The 20,489-nt window shown below is 44.2% G+C and overlaps 1 protein-coding gene across 5 annotated transcripts in view; it reads left to right on the forward strand.

The window, feature by feature from the left end:
* The window catches only part of LARGE1 (LARGE xylosyl- and glucuronyltransferase 1), a 460,854-nt gene extending 458,149 nt beyond the window's left edge, over positions 1–2,705 (forward strand). For all 5 annotated transcript variants that reach the window (XM_058673507.1, XM_058673505.1, XM_004589562.3 and 2 more), the window contains one exon: positions 1,211–2,705. In XM_058673507.1, coding sequence (XP_058529490.1) covers positions 1,211–1,408 — 198 coding nt within the window. In that variant the 3' untranslated portion in view covers positions 1,409–2,705. The remainder of the gene's footprint in view (positions 1–1,210) is intronic.
* Positions 2,706–20,489: the final 17,784 nt, after the last annotated feature.

Raw genomic sequence — 20,489 nt, forward strand, 5'->3', positions numbered from 1 at the left:
GAGCCCAGTGATTTCCTATAGACAGCAGGGTTTCACCTGTATCGGCTCAAAAGAGGGTCAGGTTTGTGTGTTGAGAAGTAGAACTTGTTTAAAGAAAGCTAACATTTGCAGCACGGAGACCTGGGCTTTGTTTATCTTGGACACAGGTTGTGTGTTTTCCTTTGTTTGCCCATAGCATTTGCCCTGCATAGTTTCACCCTTGCCTGTGACTTAGGGAATGAATACACAGGTAGTATAGCCACTCCCAAGGCGGGGACAGGGAGGGCCCTGCATCCATACATAAAATCTTGCAAATGGCTAAGCTCTTGGGAGTTCTTTCATTTTCTTTACATGGATTTTCTCACTCCTTACTGGCAGCTGTTGATTCTTACTTCTGTCTGTAGTAGGTCTGTAACAACTGCTGTCCCCTGGCCAGCCTCTCTCCCCTTGGAGTTTGTTCTCATCTGTTCAGTGATAACAAGATCATCCAAGCTGTCCAAATCCCAAATAAACCTATTGTATGAAAGGGGTGCTGGGTTCTCTGAGTTATGTGTCCTAAATTAGGGTTACTTCTTTTGTGTGTTCCAATGCCTTCATCTTTGGTCTGGTTTTTCAGAAGTTTTCTGCCAGGCTGAGCCATTCCCCACCTGATAATGTGACCTAGAGTAAGGATGCCCAGCAGCAGACAGCTGTGCACTGGATGAACTTCAATTCAGTACAACAGTTGTGTTTTCACCTTGTGTCTCATTCTGTGGTCCTCCACTCTTTTGCACTCACCTGTTGCATTATCCAGTCTCCCCAAGTCCTATTGTGAAACTATGTCCCCAGACATCAAGTTGATTGGGCAAGAAAATATCCCATGGTGTATGTCACCCCAAGTGCGTGGGTGTGAGCTCACAGTGACCAATAGCCTCTTGTAGGCCAGGAGCTCTGTTCAGCACTGTCCAGGCCTTGCTCCAACCTCATGGTCAGCCCTCAAGGTGGATATCATTACTGCCATTACTATCCCTTTCTACATGAGAAAATGAAGGCATAGAAAAGTCGAGCCTGGTTATCCAGGGGCACAAAGACAACCCTAAAGTGTTCCAGTCTAAAGCTAGCAGGCCATCTGTGTGCTGCTCTTCTTTCTGGTAGCATTCTCCATTTCATTTGCCCAGTCTGTCACGTGTGCCTTCACCCTACATACCAAGGGCTCTCACAAGATTTGACGCTGTCCCCCGTCTTCTTCCAGGAATACGAATTCATTGTGCTGCCCAACGCCTACATGATCCACATGCCTCACGCGCCCAGCTTCGACATTACCAAGTTCCGTTCCAACAAGCAATATCGCATCTGTCTCAAAACCCTGAAGGAGGAGTTCCAGCAGGACATGTCCCGCCGCTATGGCTTTGCCGCCCTGAAATATCTCACGGCCGAGAACAACAGCTAGCACCAGGATGTGCTCACGGGAGAGACACGCACTGCAGGGAAAAAGCTGCTTGCTGACTGGGGCCCAGATGCAAAACTGAGCGGTGCTTTTTTGGAGGGGTTGTTTTGCTTTGTCTCTAAGTCCCAACAAAACCGCCCTTACATCTGAGGTCTTGGACAAGGATCCAGTCCGTCTGTTTGTGCCTCAGGACCCAGCAGTTCTAGAGTGGAGAAAAATGAACCACCGACCTATATCTCTTCAAGAATGGGACCTGGGGATGAGAGGAAGTAGGGATCATTGTCTTACCACAAAACCACAAACCGAAGCAGAGCTTTAAGAATGTTCTCACTATGTTTTAATCATTAGGGGTCCCAACATAGTTGGGGAGAAAAGGAGTTTGCTGGGGGAGTAGTCGTCCCAGGAAATAAAAAGCAAAATGGTCTCTCCATTCTGTGGAAGCTCTCGTCTGTGCCCTGCAGCGTAGCTCAGTATGCGGGGGAGGGCAAACCAATGGTGTGAACCAATGAGGTGTTGCCTCTGGAGGGAGCTGGAGGCGGGGTGTGTTGGTTTTTTTATCCTCTAAGTCACTCTTGTTTTGATTTGTTTTTGTTGGGAGGTTTTCTTTGGTTGGTTTGGATTCAGGAAATCCAAAACAGAAAGTCTGATCCATGAAGGCTCTAAAGGAAGATAATCCACCGTGTCACCCCACGTGCCCCGAGCAGCAGCCCAACAAGGAGAACCAGAGCCTGCAGCCGCTTCCCACCCAGGTGGCTCCCTCCAGGATCGTCACCAAGGCTACCATGACTGGGATCTCCTTGCTCTCCAGAATCCAGGGACTGCAGACACAGGAGGGCTAACTCTAGTACACCTGTCACGTTTTTCTATTGGCAGAAATGGTTTCATGGGCAAAGGGCTTTGACAGACAATTCTAGCGCACCCAGAAGCTACAGACCTCTCGGGCCTTTAGAAGAACTTGAGTTCACAGGAGTCCACTTCTGAAATGGACATGTCCGTGTGGAGACGTACGGAAAGAACGTGGCTGACTCCCCTGCGTTCTTGTCCGCTTCCCTGTGGATGGGAGCAGGTGACAACCTCAACCTCCCCCTGGGAGCTGGCCAGGGGGAGACAAGCACCTTCACCGTCCCAGAGTGAGGAGACACTGGACTTTGTGCCCACTTTTCTTGAATCTTCAATATTAATGTTGTGTTTACATTGATGAGAACAGGGGGTTAACGCCCTACCTTCTGCTGGGCTGTTTGTATTCAGTTGCAATGTGACCAGCGAAAGCTGCATCAAATAAATGGAAGTACAGACTGTTTCTTCCTCCGGTCCCCTCCCGCTCGTGTGAGACGCCCCCGAAGCACACTTTGGTGTAGAGGGCAAGTGCAGCTTTCCAAAGCTGCCCCTTCACACTTGCTCCTCCCCCATGCCGGCTTTCTCATCACTTCAACCTTTTTTTCCCCTCTCTTTGTCTGAGTTTAGATGTCACTTCATCCTCTTCCTGAAACCACTTTCAAGATTTTCATTTCACTTCTGTCTCAACACCGATGCTAGATGCTATTGCATGCCAGCCATGGGCTAGCCAGGTAAATCATATTCATGTGCTGGCAAGCCAACATCCATGTGGTTGGTGTGGAGCCCCACAAGGACCCAATCTATGAGAGCACTCTGGGTTACATGGTCAGATTGCTGCATCGCTGAAATTTATACAAAAATCAGGAAATTTACAATGAGAACCACAGACACATTCAGTATATACATACATGTGTGTGTTTGTGTAAGAGAAAGAATGCACATAGGTATTTATCATCAGACAGTAAGATGATAAAATTGTTTCAGAATACACATTGAAGTCCCCTACAGACTCACAAAAACGTGCTGTGCCAGTCTCTTTACAGTTCCCATGTCCGGTGAGTCCTACTATCCCTCAGGAGCTCTTGGCTGGTTGTGAGCTAGTTACCAGCAGACCACACTGCCTTCTCCCTCCACATACACCCAGAAATTTTCTTCCTTAGGCAGGACCAATATTAATAGATACATTGATAGCAGTTTTTGAGATAGTCATTACTAACTGCTAGAGCCAAGGGAAAATCTACTGGCAGCCCTGGTAGCTCCCTGTTGGAAATCAATGTTCAATCCCTGAAGCTCTGTGATTCTTCTTGGCATCTGACTCAGGCCCAGCCACCTTGCTTTCACTTGCATTTTTATGGGCACAGCTAGTCACCATATAATCTGTCATCCAAACTGGGTCACTTCTAAAAAGGAAAGAAGGTGCTAATTGCTCTGAGACAATGGGTATAAAAGACCGTGTCCTTTGGCACACACTGAATTTACCAAAGCCAGAAACTGACACTCCTCCCCAACAAGAGGCAATCCTCTTTTCCCCAAAGACGGGCACCTGACGCAGTAAGCAGATCTCACTTAAGGCTAACATTCAGACATTGGCTGGTGCCCAAGTTCAACGCAGAGGCTGCCAGCCCGGTGGAGGCTGTTCTGCATAGCCAGCGGCATGAATTCCTGTGGTCTGCATTGGGAACTGTGTGGGGAGCTGCAGCCATTTGGGCAGAAGTAACTACAAAGAACGTCCATTCCTTCAACTCCATTCCCTGGGGATGAGCCAAGCTCTTCAGTGGGTTACACTGATGTCTTCATCCTTCAATACGCTAGTACCAGCTTGGCTTTCAGTGGAGCAGGATGAATAGGCTCTCTTATCGAAGGCCCCTGGACACTCGTGTCCAGGAGAACAGAGACTTGCTGAGTAACCCCTAGCGCAAGAACCCTCTGCATGCTGCAAGCCTGGAGCAAGACTGCAGAGCAGTTGTTATTGCCACTGATGTCACAGAGTGCGCTCTGTGACATTAGCCCCCAGAGTCCACACTCGGTGTGTGATCCGACCAGATGTTCAACCCAGATGTTCAATCCAGACATACTAAACGTAGGCTAGGGGATTTGAACCCAGAAAGGGAGATACTTAGATTTCTAGTCTTCCTCCTCCAACATCCATGCAGTAATAGAGTCCAGACAGCAGTCTGTCCCGGATACTTCCCATCTCACTATACCCAGACCTGGGTCATCTATAATCTTTCAGTTACCTGGGGTCTCCTGGACTCCCTGAATGCTCCTGGTAGAGTCCTAGGCTTGTAACTTGCCCTCTTGGGACCCATATGCATGTGCTGCCTCCCAGGGGTCTCTGACCGTGTTTGAGCCGATTTACAGAGCAGAGTTACTGAGTTAACTAATGGCTTCTTTGTGCCCCCTCATGAAAGGACAGACGCGACTTTAACTCTGTCACTGTCAAAGGCTTCACTGTCTTTCAGTTAAGGCTTCATTTGTGGTTACTAGGCCTTCAGGGAGTTCTGTGTTTGTGGAAGAGACGTGATTAAAATCCCTCTCAGAACAGCTTCTGCTCACTTTGGGGTAAGACAACAAGCACTACCATTTATTGAGCCACGTCTTCTATGGCAACGGGCACTGGTAGAGCCTCATGGTCATCTTACAAGGAAAGAATTATTATCCCTATTATTAATTAATAGAAGAAATTGATCTATCAGAGAAATTCTGTGATCTGCCCCAGTTCAAACAGGTTGCTCAAGAAGGTGCCAGAATTTGAACCAAAATCTGGCTAACTTGAAAAAGTCACGTCTTTGCCCCTACACATGTTCTTGCCTGCCCGTCTTGTAGTGGAAGAATTTTGCCTCGTGAACTTTTGCAGTCACAACTTCATACAGTTCATGGCTTCTCTCTTCTAATAATCCTAAGGGTTTTGTTTCCAGTTTAATGCCAGTGAAGTTCACAAAATTCCAGTGACCTGTCATACACTTTCTAAGGGGTTTCGGGTGCAGCGATTCTGGCATCAGGGACCTCAGTCTTCAGCAGATTAGTTCTTAATAAGTGCCCTTTAATTTCAAAAACTGGCTAGTGTTATCTAAGAGGAGATTCTGGGATGCCACAAACATGGAGGGCTTGTGATCGAGTGTTCTGTGAACTTGATCATTGCTTTGCTCCAACACATTCAGATAGTTTTAAGAATTAATGTGTCCTGGAACAGAAGAATGCCATTCGGTTCTGGGAAAGTTTCCAAAGGTTTGGCACCAAGGCCACCTAGTCAGTGAGCCTTTATCATGGCAGGACCTGATTGACGGGGCTCACTCACGCAAGATTGTGTTCCATCTCCCTAGGCAAGCTATGCTACAGTGATGCCAACAGATGTGTTACAAGGTCCATCAGAGACCACACCAGACATAAAGATGTTAATCCAGACACAGAAGATGTTACAGTGGAGAGCCTTTATTTGCTGGCCAGCGACAGCAGCCCCAGCAAGATGCTGAAGACTACCTCTCTGAGCCTTTAATGGGAAGGTTTTTTTTTTTTAATTAATTAATTAATTTATTATTTTTAATTCATTAATTACATTGTATGATGTGACACAGTTTCATAGGTACTTGGATTCTCCCCAACCCTCTCCAAACCCTCCCACCATGGTGGATTCCTCCACCTTGTTGCATAACCACAGTTCAAGTTCAGTTGAGATTCCCCCATTGCAAGCATATACCAAACATAGAGTCCAGCATCTTATTGTCCAGTCAAGTTCAACGGCTTCTTAGGTATACCCTCTCTGGTCTGAAGGCAGAGCCAGCAGAGTATCATCCCGATCAATTAAAAGCTCCAACATACCATCAGCAAAAATTTACATCATTATGGAATTAATTGACATAGTAATGAGTAACCAATATGTTAAAAGTAAATGCGAGTTCTTAACCACCTTCTGTGACCACCTCATTGACATTTCAATTTTAGTTTATACACAACATATAACATACCTAACATAACATGTTATACATAACATCGTGTCATCTGAAATTAAGGCAAACATGTGGTATTTAACCTTTTGGGATTGGCTCATTTCCCTTAGCATTATGGTTTCCAGTTTGGCCCATTTGGCCACAAAGAACTGCATTTTGTTTTTTTTAATAGCTGAGTAGTATTCCATGGAGTAGATGAACCATAGCTTTCTTATCCAATCCTCTGCTGATGGGCATTTTGGCTGCTTCCATGTTTTTGCAATTACTGATTGTGCTGCTATGAACATAGGAGTGCATGTTGGTTTCTCATAAAACAAGTGTTCTGGATATATTCCTAGGAGTGCTATTGCTGGATCATACGGTATGTTGATTTTGAGTTGTTTGAATGTTCTCCATACTGATTTCCATAGAGGCTGTACTAGCCTGCAGCCCCACCAGCAGTGGAGTAGGGTTCTCTTTTCCCCGCAACCTCGCCAACAAGTGTTGTTGGTGCTTTTATTCATGTGGGCCAGTCTTACTGGCGTTAGGTGGTACCTCATTGATGTTTTAATTTGGATTTCCCTTATTGCCAGGGAACTTGAGCATTTTTTCATATGTTTATTTGCCAATTGGGTTTGTTCCTTTGTGAAGTGTCTGCCCATTTCCCGTGCCCATTTCTTGAGTGGCTTGTTTGTTTTGACATTTTGGTTGTTTTGTAGCTCTTTGTATATTCTGGAGATTAGCCCTCTATCACTTACGTAGTGCACGAAGATCTTCTCCCATTCTGTGGGTTGCTTTTTTACTTTGTTGATTATTTCCCTTTCTGTACAGAAGCTTCTTAGTTTGATGAGGTCCCATTTGTTTATTCTGGTCTTGATTGCTATTGCCTTTGGTGTCCTTTTAGGAAGTCGGGACCTACCCCTAAGTGTTGCAGAGTATTTCCAACATTTTCTTCCAAAAGTTTGAAGGTTTCTGGATGTAGGTTTAGATCTGTTATCCACTTAGATTTGATCTTAGTGTATGGTGAGAGATGTGGGTCTATCTTTTTGTTTCTGCAGGCTATTAACCAGTTGTCCCAACAGCATTTATTGAACAGACCTTCCCATTTGCCTGGATTGTCGTTTGTCTTTTTGTCAAAGATTATTTGGCTGTATCTGTGTGGGTTCCCTTCTGGTGGTTCTATTCTGCTCCATTGATCTTCCTCTCTATCTTTGTGCCAGTACCAGGCTGTTTTGATAACCACTGCCCTATAGTGTGTCCAGAGGTCCGGAACTGTGATTCCCCCTGCTAACTTCCTGTTCTTCAGGATGGTTCTAGCTATCCGTTGTTTTTTGTGTTTCCAGATGAACCTTTGGATCATTGTTTCCAGTTCCATGAAGAATGTTTTGGGCAGTTTGATTGGGATTGCGTTGAATGTATATATTGCTTTTGGCAGTATAGACATTTTAATGATATTGATTTTATCTATCCAGGAGCATGGGATGTTACTCCATCTTTTGAGGTCTTGTTCAATTTCTTTTTTAAGTAGTTTGTAGTTTTCTTCGAATAAATCTCCTACATTTTTCTTAGATTTATTCCCAGATATTTCATACTTTTCTCTGTTATTTTGAATGGTATCTTACTGGTTAAATCTTTTTCCATCTTGGGGCTGTTCGCATACACTATGGCTGTTGATTTTTGTTCATTAATTTTGTACCCTGCCACTCTACCAAACTCTCGTGTAAGTTCTAGCAGTCTCTGTATTGAGTCTCTTGGCTCTTCTACATAAAGAGTCATATGCTGAAACCACATCCTGGGCAGTAAGAACAAGATAAGGCCCTGAAAAAACAGCACACAGTTTCTGAGCTATGAGCACAGATAGTGCAAGTGGGAGCCGCACAGTTGTCTATGGAAGTGAAACAGCAGCCGTCAGGGTGTTGATTAGATGTGAATATGGTTGGTGCAGGTGAGAACCACAAAGCTGTCCTCTTAGGGCTCCTGCTTGTGGGGGCAGGGCCTGGGTCACCAGGAGTTTAAGATGGAGTCACAGTTGTTCATAGCCCAGTAATGCCCTGTAATAAAATAGGGGTTCAGAGAGGTGGACCATCACAGATGGATATCAGAGTCCCAATGACATGAATAATGTAATTACCCTCCTCATTGTATATTTTTGATTTCCACAAATAACTTTCCAAGTATCCAATCTGAGACAGGCACTCTGAATACCAGGTGTCATCCACTTCCATGGACTGTGCAATTAGACAACAGAAAACAGGCACTGCTAAGGCAGATCACACCTGGTTATAGTCACAGAAGCAATGTTAGGTTACTGCCTATTATCTAAAGCTCTTCTGTTAATTTCCTAACTCAGAGAAGAACTGTGGGAAACGTATAATATTTATATAGGTCTTTCATTTAGACTGACCTGTTACTAAAATTTTGCCCCAGGTACTTCACAGTTCTCCACAATTGTTTCCTGAAATATTTTGAGAGCGGACTACAGATACCAAGCCCCTTGAAATTGAAATACTTTAGCTTGCATTTTTTTAAAAAAAGAAACACAACATGTTCTTAAGGAACTTTAAAAACTCTGGAAAATAGAGTTCACTGCTGAGTTTCTTGTGACAACATGCATTTCTGCATGAACACTTATAAAACTGTTTCATATGAGTACAATACAAGAGACATGCTCAGGCATATTAGCACCATGCTGTCATTTTATGTGTAGTGCGCAGACTTCCAGTTATCCTCAAAATGTCTTTATCACAATAACTCCCACCACAAACCCAGCTCACTTTATCCCAATACCAGGATCAAATCCAAGATCACACGCTACATTGTATTGTCTATAATCAGGAGTAATTTCTTGGTTCTTTTTGTTTCATGGAAATAATTTTTTTCTAATAGAAAAGACAGATATGCAGAGAGAAGGAGAGACAGAGAGAAAGCTCTTCCATCCACTGGTTCATTCCCCAATTAGCCACAATGACCAGTGCTGAGCCAATACGAAGTCTGGAGCCAGTAGCTACTTCTGAGTCATCCACGCAGGTGCAGGATCCCAAGGCTTTGGGCTGACCCCCCACTTCTTCCCTAAGCCACAAGCAGGGAGCAGGATGGGAAATGGAGCAGCCAGGATATGAACCAGCTCCTGTATGGGATGCCGGCATATGCAAGACAAGGATTTAGCCACCAGATTATCGTTTCAAGCCCTGGTTCTGGTTTTTAAGATTCATTTATTTACTTTCAAGTGAAAGTTATAGAGACAAAGGAGAGGCCTTCCATCTATTAGTTTATTTATCAGAAGGCCACAACAGCCAAGGCTGAGCCAGTCCAAAGATAGGGACTTCCTCCAGATCTTCCATAAAGGAGGCAGGGCCCAAAACACTGGGACCATCTTCTGTTTCTTTTTCCAAGCCACCAGAAGTGAATCGGCCAGGGCAATGACTTGGTACCCATGCGAATATTTCTAAATGGCACACCAGTTGTTTGTTTCTTTAGTGTCTTGAATAAGAAGTGGATGTATATATGCAGGGCAGTCCATAAAACAAACACATATGTGAATGCAACTATTGAGTTCGTTAATACAAGAAAATTGTTGCAGGTGCTGCTTGGAAGGGCCAGATTCAGAAGTCTATGGCCATACCACCCTGAACGCACCCGATCTCGTCTGATGTTGGAAGCTAAGCAGGGTCGGGCCTGATTAGTACTTGGATGGGAGACCTTCCATAAGCAAGTCCAGCTGAAATAGTCCCAAAGGTGGGACCCCAAGACAATGCACACTAACCTAGTATGATGTGTCACTTAGTTGTCCTATCCACAACAAAAGTTTAAAAGTTTCATAGCAACCTCTCAGATCATTGCATAATTGAAATGTTTGTGTGTGTTTGGATGGATGTTTACCACATGTGGGTATCAATGTGAACCTTTACAGCTTATCAGTATTTCATAGCTACTCATAAAAGTGATAAAGTGACAAGATAAGGGTTGTTGACTCCCCTCAACTCCGTGCATGGGCCCGCACGGGACAGTCCATTAATATTTCAACTTTGAATTTCTGCTTCCACTAGAATGAGTGAACACTTGGGGAGAATTGAGTGACCTGGCTTGTCACCTCTCCCCTCCAGTATTAAGATCAGCATTGAGTATTCAGCTCCTTAGAAGATGAGAAATGTCTTCAAGACATAAGCAAAACAAAAGTACTTTTCTCCATGAATGCCAACACCCCAAAAGTGGCAGGGCTAAGAGGCCTCTTTGTGCATACTGGGATGGCAATCTGGCTTAGAGAATCATCTCTCTTCTTGGCCTGTGGGGGCTGTATCTCGCCAGGCTGGTCACTCAGATTCCTACAACCCAGCAACACCTACTTCAGGAATATGTTCAGTGTAGTACACACATTTTATACTAAACGAAAGGCAGTTCTGAGCTTGGGAGTTTCATAAACCCTGAGTTATTTGAACATAGCCCATACCTAATCCACTGGGAGAACATAATGAAAGACCTAAAGTCAATCCTGTTTCTGAACAATGTTCAATGTTTTAAACATTGTATTGTGCAGAGCTTCCGGGAAGTACTAACAGCTACCACCTGCCATGGGCTAAATGTGTTACTTCTGTGGATTATAGGAGTCCTGTGAGAGAAGGGATTCTTATATTTTAAGGATTTATTTACTTTTATTGGAAATTCAGACCTATAGAGAGAAGAGGAGAGACAGACAGGAAGATCTTCCATCCAATGATTCACTCCCCAAGTGACCGCAACGGCTGGAGTTGAGCTGATCTAAAGCAAGAGCCAGGAGCTCTTCCGGGTCTCCCACGTGGGTCCAGGATCCCAAAGCTTTGGGCCATCCTCGAATGCTTTCCCAGGCCACAAGCAGGGAGCTGGATGGGAAGCAGGGCTGCCGGGATTAGAACCAGTACCTATATGGGATTCTGGCGCATTCAAGGCAAGGACTTTAGCTGCTAGGCTGCCACACTGAGCCCAGGGATACTTATTTTAAGACTGAGACCTAGTGAGGTGATGTCATCAATGGAGTCATGAATCAAAGTATTTTCTGATCCCAAGACTGTTCTCTACAGCCTTGGTAGATGACGGTTTAGGGTCAATAGGCATGCAGTGCATCTGCAGTTGAGACCACCTGCTGTTCTACAGGTGTTCCCAAACCTGTCCTAGACTACATGAGACCCCACAGGCTCCATCCTCTTTCACAGCTGAGTCTAAGCCCTGTCCTTCAGCGGCTTGATGGTCACAGACCACTCTGTATTACACAGAGATGATGAGTCCAGGAATGGGAAGGAGGAGGAAGGAGCAGACAATAGTATGATGTACGTGTTCTGTCCATTTTAACAGTAAGAAGACAGTATTCTGTCCATTGAACCTGTAAGCGAACAGAAGCTCCCACTAAATAGAAGCCCTGACATACAAACTTAGGCCTCTGAGACTGCAGCGGCTATATTCTCGTCCTGGGATCCAGATCAACACAGGACTTCAGAATGCACTGAGGAGTTGTCATTTTTCCTTTGGCCTGGGTCAATGCTTCTCTAAGTTGAAAGTGCCTATCAATAACGGCTGATCTGACTGCTGCAGCCTGAGGTTCTGCAGTCTAGGAAATCTCCCTGTGGTGCAGAGGCAGAGGGTCCATTGTGCAAATGATTCACCCTGAATCATACATAACTGCATACCTAGTGTTCCTCACAGATGCTACAGAAAAGCACCATCTAAGCTCATGATTGTTCATAAAAAATAATAATCCCTGGATTTCAGCAATGGTGCCTGCTGGGAGTGATTGAAAAATGGCTAAGACATAGTCCTCTCTCATCCTCAGGAAACCCCCACATGGTGAGGGAGGCAGCCAGGTGTGTACAGATGGCAGGAGGGGGTGTGGTATGAGCTGGGTAGGGAGTTGTGCACTGCAGGGGCCTCTCATGATGAAATGGATAGGCAGACAAATGTGACAGGTGTCAAGACCATCATCTCAGGAGGAGTCCAGCCTTCCACATCAGCAAACATCCAGAGATTTGTGGCCAACCCAATGGGAGGGGGGATGGCAGATTATGTGGAAGTGATGTCAAAGATTCGTGTTAGGGTGACTTAACTGGATGCTTTTGTTAAATGATTTTTTAATTGACAGATTAAAGTGCACACATGAATCACATGCTTTCAAGAACATAAACGGTGTGGAGTGGTTAAATCTAACTAATTTACATGCATTACCTTGGTGAGAAGACTTAACATCCACTCACTGTTGCCCAAGAAAACAATTACTCATTGTGGATGCTGTCAACTCTGGGCTGTACAGTAGCTCTCTGCCTGACCTTACCACGGATTCCTCCTGAAGGTCACCCAAGGACTGAGACACCAAAGGTGGGGCAGGGATGGGGCGTGGAAATGGCTGGTCTGTTATCAACCAGGAGGATTTCTGTTTCACTTCCTACTTAATGCTGGATTCAGCAGGCTGAAGATAGGGCCCAAGGAAAAGGCCCAGTGGAATAAAAGAGGACTCTGAACAGCCTGTCTCAAAGCTGGTCAGGCAGAGATGTGGTCACCCTGCAGGAACGTGTTCATGGGCAGAAGGCAAACCTGATCTAGGTGGCCCAGCAGTGTGGAAAAGCCAAATCCTACTTTGCTAATCTTGGTTTTTCTGGAGGCTAGACTTCTTCCACGCATGAATTAAAACAGAGCATTTACCCTGTGAATTCTGAAAGTGTTCACCTTCAGAAGCAAGTCTAACTTGTGGACGTAGAACTCTCCCTCTGGTCTTCATCAAGGCCATAGCTGCTTCCTACTCTGCAGGGAGAGGCAGGTGGTCTGTGTGTACAAGCATAAATCTAGGTTTGTGGGCTCGGCAGCGTGGCCTAGTGGCTAAGGTCCTCGCCTTGATCCCATGTGGCCGCTGGTTCTAATCCCGGCAGCTCCACTTCCTCTCTATCTCTCCTCCTCTCAGTATATCTGACTTTGTAATAAAAATAAAATGAATCTTTTAAAAAAAAAATCTAGGTTTGTTTCCTGTTTGAGGACTTCACACTTGGTAAGAAGGTCTTCATTAGTGCCCGCTGTGCCTCGCTCATGGCTCTAAGTGTCGTACGTGTTCTAAGTTCAATTGGTAGCCTAAATAAGATAGCTATATCTTGTATCTTATCTTATATACTATACCCATTTAACACAGATGCACCTTGAGATGCAGAGCTAAGCAATTTGCCTAGGGTCGTATAGTAAGTGGTGGAGCTGGGCTTTGACCCTAAAATCCACATTCTTAGCCACAAGGATCTGCTTAGTCCCTCATGGGGAATGAAATAGCATGCAAATTCAACATAGCCCACATGGTAGTTTCAGTCTCTCTTGGGAGTATACCGGTTTCCCAGTGCTTAATAACCTACAAACCACAAGCTAGATGGCCTAAAAAATGCATTGTGAGTTCTCCAAGGTTCTGTGGATCGGGAGGCCAGGTACAAGAGCCCTGGGTCCTCTGCTTCGGTCTCGGAAGGCTGCAGTCAAGCTCCCTGCTAATGCACCTGGGAAAGTTGCAGAAGATGGCCCATGTGTTTGCAGCCCCACATAAGGAGACCCAGAAGAAGCTCCAGGATCCTGGATTCCATCTGCCCCAGATCTGGCTGTTGTGGTCATTTGGGGAGGTAAGCAGCAGATGGAAGATGTGTATGTGTGTGTGTGTCTGTAATTCTGCCCTTCAAATAAATGAAATCAATCTTTGGGGTAAGAGTGGGAAAGACTGCAATTAAAGTGTCAGCCAGGCCATGGTTCTCATTTCCTTTTTCTTCTTTTTTTTAAATTTTAGATGATGTTTACATAGTTGATCGCAGTGGGAAGGATCAAGGGTTAGGGAAAAGTGGGTGTGATCATTGTTTTCAAATTTTCTATTTCTTCTTCCTGTTTCTGGGGGTAGGGGTAAGATAAGGGGAGAAGTTATACCTAGCCTCCCAACTGTCTCAGTACCCAGAGGGTGGGGAATGGCCACCCAATATCAACCCAGGGTCCCAATGTGGCACACACTTTGAAGGTTCTGCCCAGGTGGTTTTCATAGTTCTGAAATGTTGTTGATCTTGCCGATCCAAGGATGAGGGAACACTTTCAATGTCCATTGGCTGACATAATCTTAGAGTCTCCATTTGCTCACATATTTGCTGTCATCATTTTGCTGGGGTAGTTGTCCAATTTGTTCTGCCTGCCTTCTTTGGGCATGGTACCAGATGTTCTCTGCGGGCCTCAATGGGCTGCCTTATCCTCCATGTGGATCTGGGTCAGCTGCCCACTGCTCTCTCTTCCTCTGAGGAGGACCAGTTCTCACACATAGGCCCAGGGACCCTGGCCAAGCAACCTGGGCTCCGCTGGTTCCCTCATTCCTGAGGCTCACAGACCCGGCACCCAGATCATGCAGGCAGATCCAAGGACCTGGGCCAGGTGACCCAGGCCCCTTATGTCTCTCATTTCTTCTGAGATTGCTAGCTGCCAGAACTTAGTTACTAGTGCTTGAAGGGCCCAGAACCTGCTTTCTCTGCTGGCGGTGTGGCCAGAAGAACAGCTCCCTTCAGCCTGCTTCTACAACCTCACCAGATCATGGGTGTGATAACTTAGTCCTGTCACCCTGAGGATCAGCTCAGCTCCAGCCGTTGCAGCCACCTGGGGAGTGAATCGCTGAACGGATCTTCCTCTCTGTCTCTCCTCCTCTCTGTGTATTTGACTTTCCAATAAAAAATAAAAATAAAATCTTCCCCAAAAAAACCTATACTGTACACTCTCACAGCACCAAGTAGTTCTTCAGAACACCTGTCACGGATGAACTTCACCTTTGTTCGGGTAATATTTGTTGGATGACTGCTTCCCAAAGCTGTCAGCTCCTGAAGTGGGTGAGAATCAGAACTATTTTTCTTCCCCCAGAATAGCTCAAGATTGCAAGAGGCAGCAAGCCCCAGAAAAGAAAAGGGCTCAAAATGGAGATTAGTATTAGTGGGAAGTGGAATTAAAAGTTAAGCTTCTTTGGGTGCAAGAACATTTTGAAGCCTGCGCGTAGCTATTTCTCAGTACACGTTTTCCAAGAACCCTTTAAAGGCCCCTTGTGTGTGTGAACTGAGTAAATCAAATGGACATGGCCTCTCTGCCTGCCCATCTCTGCACAGCTACTCCTCTTCCAGCAAGCTGCTCCTCTTGCTGAGCCTCCCCTGGCTCATCTGAGTTGTGGGAGACTTCGGTGGGATGATTTCCAAACCCTGGACAGTCCCTACACCAAGAAGGGCTGTTTAAAAAGTTTCCATGCCCTCAGGGAGAAATGTGCAAGGAAAAGGAGGATTCCTTCGGACGCCCTTGAAGTTCCAGCCGCTCACCTCCCCTGGCGAGGTTTCTGTGTGCACGGAGTAGGCACACGTACACCAGCTCTGGCTTCAACTCAGAATCTGAATTTTTGTCTCTGGAATTTACCAGCTGTGAGTCTTAGCAGCAAATGATCAGTTAAACTCCCCAAGCTTTGTTTACAAAGTTAACCCAGAAAGACATGAGGGTATTTCAAAAATTTGGTTGAAGCCGAGATTAAAGGATATGTGTACTCTGGTACAAGAACTTTCAAAAATGATACTCATGAGGTGCTTTCAACAAGTTCATGGGAAATACATCTTATGAGAATTTTATGTATGGTTTCAAATTTATGTTGCACCAAAATGATCTTTGGATTCATTATCCACCAGCTTTTTGAATTACCCCTTCAGTTTGCACAGAACTACCACGAAGGTTAACAACAATGCGCTGGACATGTGTCGAGTGCAGCACTTAAGACACTGTTTGACACCTGCTTTCATGTCGCAGTGGCTGATTTGAATCCTGGTTCCATTTGCAACCTAGCATCCCGCTACTGTGCATCACAGGAAGGCAACACATGGTGACTCAAACACTTGGGTTGCCGCCACCCACAGGGGAGAGCAGACTAAGTTCCAAGCTCATGGCTTCTGCCTTGCCCAACCCTAACTACTGGGAGCATTTGGGGAGTAAACTAGTAGTTCAAAGATTGTGTGTGTGTAGTGTGTTCTTCAAAAATATTTTTCAATAGAAAATGCATGCGTCATATGTTTAGCATCATGCTTGGAGTAGAAGAAATGTACATTTCCTTTGCGATCTTTGCTCTTGCCTGGTGGATAGATCATTGATGTGGCACTCAGAGGCTTGGATCTGGGATACAGTAAGATGGTGCCAATATAGTACATTAACAAAATTTAAGTTTCCAAGCACCCTACAAGACAATCTAAGAACTAACCAGAAGGGAGATAACCACCTCATTTTATAGATAGAAAGACTAAAGCCGAGCAAGTGAGAGGTGCCTTCGTGGGATCACAGGCTGATTTAGTCGGTTTGAGTTTTGCTGTGAGGTACCCATTTCTCTGTGGACTCCCTCAAGCTACTTCTCTCCAGACTTTGGCTTCAGTTTGTTTTAATAGCCACCAAGCATCAAAGAACGCTGGATCTCTGAGCATCCTGCCCAAAAACCTCTTCTCTTTTCCTCCAAAGATACAAAAACCACATTGGAAAGATCCCAGGAGCGATGCATCTTTAGGCAGACTCATTCTGCTGGAACTGTCAGCTGGATGAATCATATAGATGCCTGTCTTTCTGACCGCTCCTGGCTCAGCTGGTAGAGGGAGGTGCAAGAATTGCACGTAGGAGTTGAATTAGATCAATAAGGAACAACTGATGCAAGGAAGTCAAAGAGGCGAGTAGACCTGGACTTGACGGGTGGAAGAGAGGGAGCCCCCAGGCTCGGACGTTTGATGATGCAGCTGTCAAAAGTGAAGTTGGAAAATGGCTGTGATTCCAGAAACTCACTCTTCAAAACAGCCGAACTCCTCACTTACCATCCAAGGTCCTTTGTCTCTGTCTCTCCTTCTCTCCATAAATCGGATCTGCCTTTCCAACAAAAAATAAATCTTTTTTTAAAAGTCAAAAATAAAAAAAGACAAGTATAGCTGAAAACAACTTAGAATTCTAAGACTCATGCTATGGTTGGAATGTGTACCCTGAAGGCTCATTTAGGTATGTCAGGTGTAGTTTCCGGTGTGACAGTGTTGGCAGGAAGGCCTGGCAGGTGTTAGGTTGTAGAGACTCTGGGTTGAGTTCCTGGCTCCTGGAACTCAGTCCTGCTTGTTGTCCCCGTGTCAGGAGTGACCTTGAAGTAAAGAAAGTGAATGAAAGACCTTTCTTGTCTCACTTTTTCTTTCTCTACCTCACCTTCTCTCTTTAACTCTGCCTTTCAAAAATAAAAAATAAAAATATAAACAGTAGCTTAAGATACAGACACTTTCATGGTTAGTATCTTTCTTTGCTCTTTATGGTTTTTTTTTTTTAAGTCTTAAGATTTCAGTTCATAATGGTATTTGCTTGGGGTTGGCACTGAGGCATACTACTTAAAGCTGCCAGCTGAAGTGCTGGCATCCCAATTGAAGGTCAGTTCAAGAACGTGATGCTCCACTTCCAATCCAACTCCCTTCTAATGCACCTGGGAAAGCAAGAAAAGAATACCCCACTGTTTCAGCCGTGTCCCCTTGTGGGAGGCTGAGGAGAAACTTTTCACTCGTCTTTGGACTGGCTGCAATCAGGCCATTGGCCCAATAAGGGGAGTAAATGAATGGATGGAAGATTCCCATCTCTGTGTCTCCATATGACCTGCTTACACTCCAGCGATGTGTATCTCTGCCTTTTAAATGAAACAGATTTTTGTTTTTTAAAGAAGAGTATTTACTCATTTGGATATTCAAATAAAATACTGATTCAAACACAACAGATTTATCATTGAAAATTTCTTCCCATGCTCCAACAGATATAAATATGTCATATGCAAAATCTTAACTTCATCTTTCAAAAGATAGATGAATTTCAATCCACTCTTTGGTTGAATGTGTCTGTGGAAAATATTTCTACATGATCGGTCGCAGCATTTGCATGTGATCTCGCAAACACCCTCTGTAATATATTCCCGGTTTCTTTGTCTGAAGGAGGGAGGAAACGACCAGCCACGAGGGCTGAAGCTCTTCACATTTAGGTCTGCTTAGTAAGTTATTTTGTGCTATATGTTAGAAAGTAAAAGTTCTTTCTAGTGGAAATGATACATTTCATTTATCCAAGATACTGACTGCAACTTTGAAATATACCAATCTCTTCTAAGTGATTGAAGTAACCAAGACAGGAGGAAATGTCTTCTTTATATTCTCATCCTTTGAGACAGTGTATGAATCTCTTTGGGTCAGCCTGAAAAATATTGTCTTACGCGTTTTCCAAACATGCCACACTGAAAGGATGTGCAAAGCCTGGCTGCAATCCCATTGTAATAAAAGTTTCCACAGATTTTTTTTTAACTTTGGATCAAGATTGAGAGGCATACAGTTAGCCACTGATTTTTCCCTGTGAATAAAACATTTGAGAAAAGCTGTGTGCACAGTTGGGATGGATCACAGTACATTGCGTACTGTCCTCCACCGGCTTGCAGATTTATTTCAATTTTGAGTTAAGGTTTCCTTTTTCTGAAAGTCAATAAATACTTATGGAACCAAACGGATGGATCTCTACAATTGTATCTTGTTACCTGCTTGTCACTACATTACTATTTTGTTATCTTTTCGCATCTTCCTCTTTTTTGAGAGAACATTTTAAAATGTATTTTCAGTTTTTAACTGATTCAATGTAGTTCATAGGCACAATTCTAAGAATGTAATGACCTTGCAATTACAAAAACCAAACACTTTGTAGTTTTTACATCCAACTTTCATTTTGAAAATTTATTTATGAAAAAGTGAACAATTTCCTGTATTTTATGTATATAGTTTTAAGAGCATGATACTGTATATTCCTTCTCCTTCGTGCCCACTCTCCCTCTTTCTTTTCTTATTTTTGCTCTATTTTTTTAATAATAAAGAATTTCATGACTAGATTTATTTTGCCCTGGAGACACTCTACCCCTTCCCTTTTCAAAACAAACTAGGGGAGAGACTGGATGTTTCACTAATGAGTTTATAGACAAAGTTTATAGACAAATTGGTGAGATAGCCATGTTTGAGAGTACTTTGATATAGTTTTTCTAATTGACACTGTGTTTTCTTTTGTTGCTAGATTGCTTTAGTTATATGAGGTGAACAAAGTTCATGTAATTCACAATACACATTTAGGACCATAGTGATACTTTCGCCCTCCCCACCCCCCTGCCTACATTCCTCACCCCTCCTCATCCTTCTTGATGTGTTTTTTTTTTTTTTTTAAGATTTATTTATTTTACTTGAAAGAATTCTAGAAAGAGGGAAGGAGAGACAGAGAGACCGATCTTGTATCTGATGTTCACTTACCCAAATGGCCACTGTAGTCAGATCTGGGCTGATCTGAAGATGGGAGGCAGAAACTTCTTCCAGGTCTCCCACAAGTGTTCAGGGGCCCAAGGACTTGGGCCAACCTCTGTTGCTTTCTCAGGCCATGAGCAGGGAGCTGGATCAGAATGGAGCAGCCAGGACTTGAACTGGCATCCATACAGGATACTGACACTGCAGGTGAAGGATGAGCTTGCTACACCATGACTCTGGTCTCTTGATCTCATTTCTTCCTCTTTTCCTCTCCTCCGTTCTCCTCTCCTCTCCTCTCCTCTCCTCTCCTCTCCTCTCCTCTCCTCTCCTTTTTTTCTTCCCTTTCTCTTCCTTTCCCTTCCCTCAAATATGAATTTAATGAATACAGATTCCTTTTTTTTTGTATTTGATGTATTGGTTACCACAGATAAGGAAAAGTACATTATTTGTCAGGACTGGCTTATTTCACTAAGCACAGTAGTCCCCAATTGAATCAATTTTGTTGTGAAAGTCTGGCTTAAAAAAAATTTTTTTTAATGACTAAGTAGTATTCCATCATCTGTGTATACCGTGATTTCTTTATCTAGTCATCAGTTCGTGGACACTTGGTTGATTCCATATCAGCCTTTGTGGTGTGAGCTGCAATAAACATGGGAGTACAGATACCTCTTTCATATGCAGACTGCATTTTTTGGAGGGGGGAGGTAAATTTAGAGGCATTGAATGGCTGCGTCATACAGTACATCTATTTCTAGATTTCTGAGAACTCTCTATTCTGTCTTCCATAATATTTGTACCAGTTTACATTCTAATAGTGTATTAGGATACTCCCCCCTGCACCCTCACCAGTATCTGTTCATTTTAAATGTTGGATGATAGCCATTCCAACGAAGGTGAGGTGAAACCTCATTGTAGTTTTTATTTGCATTTGCTTGATGGCTGTTGGTCCTGAACATGTTCTCATGTGCCTTTGTCACTGGCAATGTGTCTGTTCTTACAACTGCCCTTTGCTATGTCTTGAAATCG

The sequence above is a fragment of the Ochotona princeps genome, chromosome 15 (genome assembly GCF_030435755.1).
Source record: "Ochotona princeps isolate mOchPri1 chromosome 15, mOchPri1.hap1, whole genome shotgun sequence".
NCBI lineage: Eukaryota > Metazoa > Chordata > Mammalia > Lagomorpha > Ochotonidae > Ochotona > Ochotona princeps.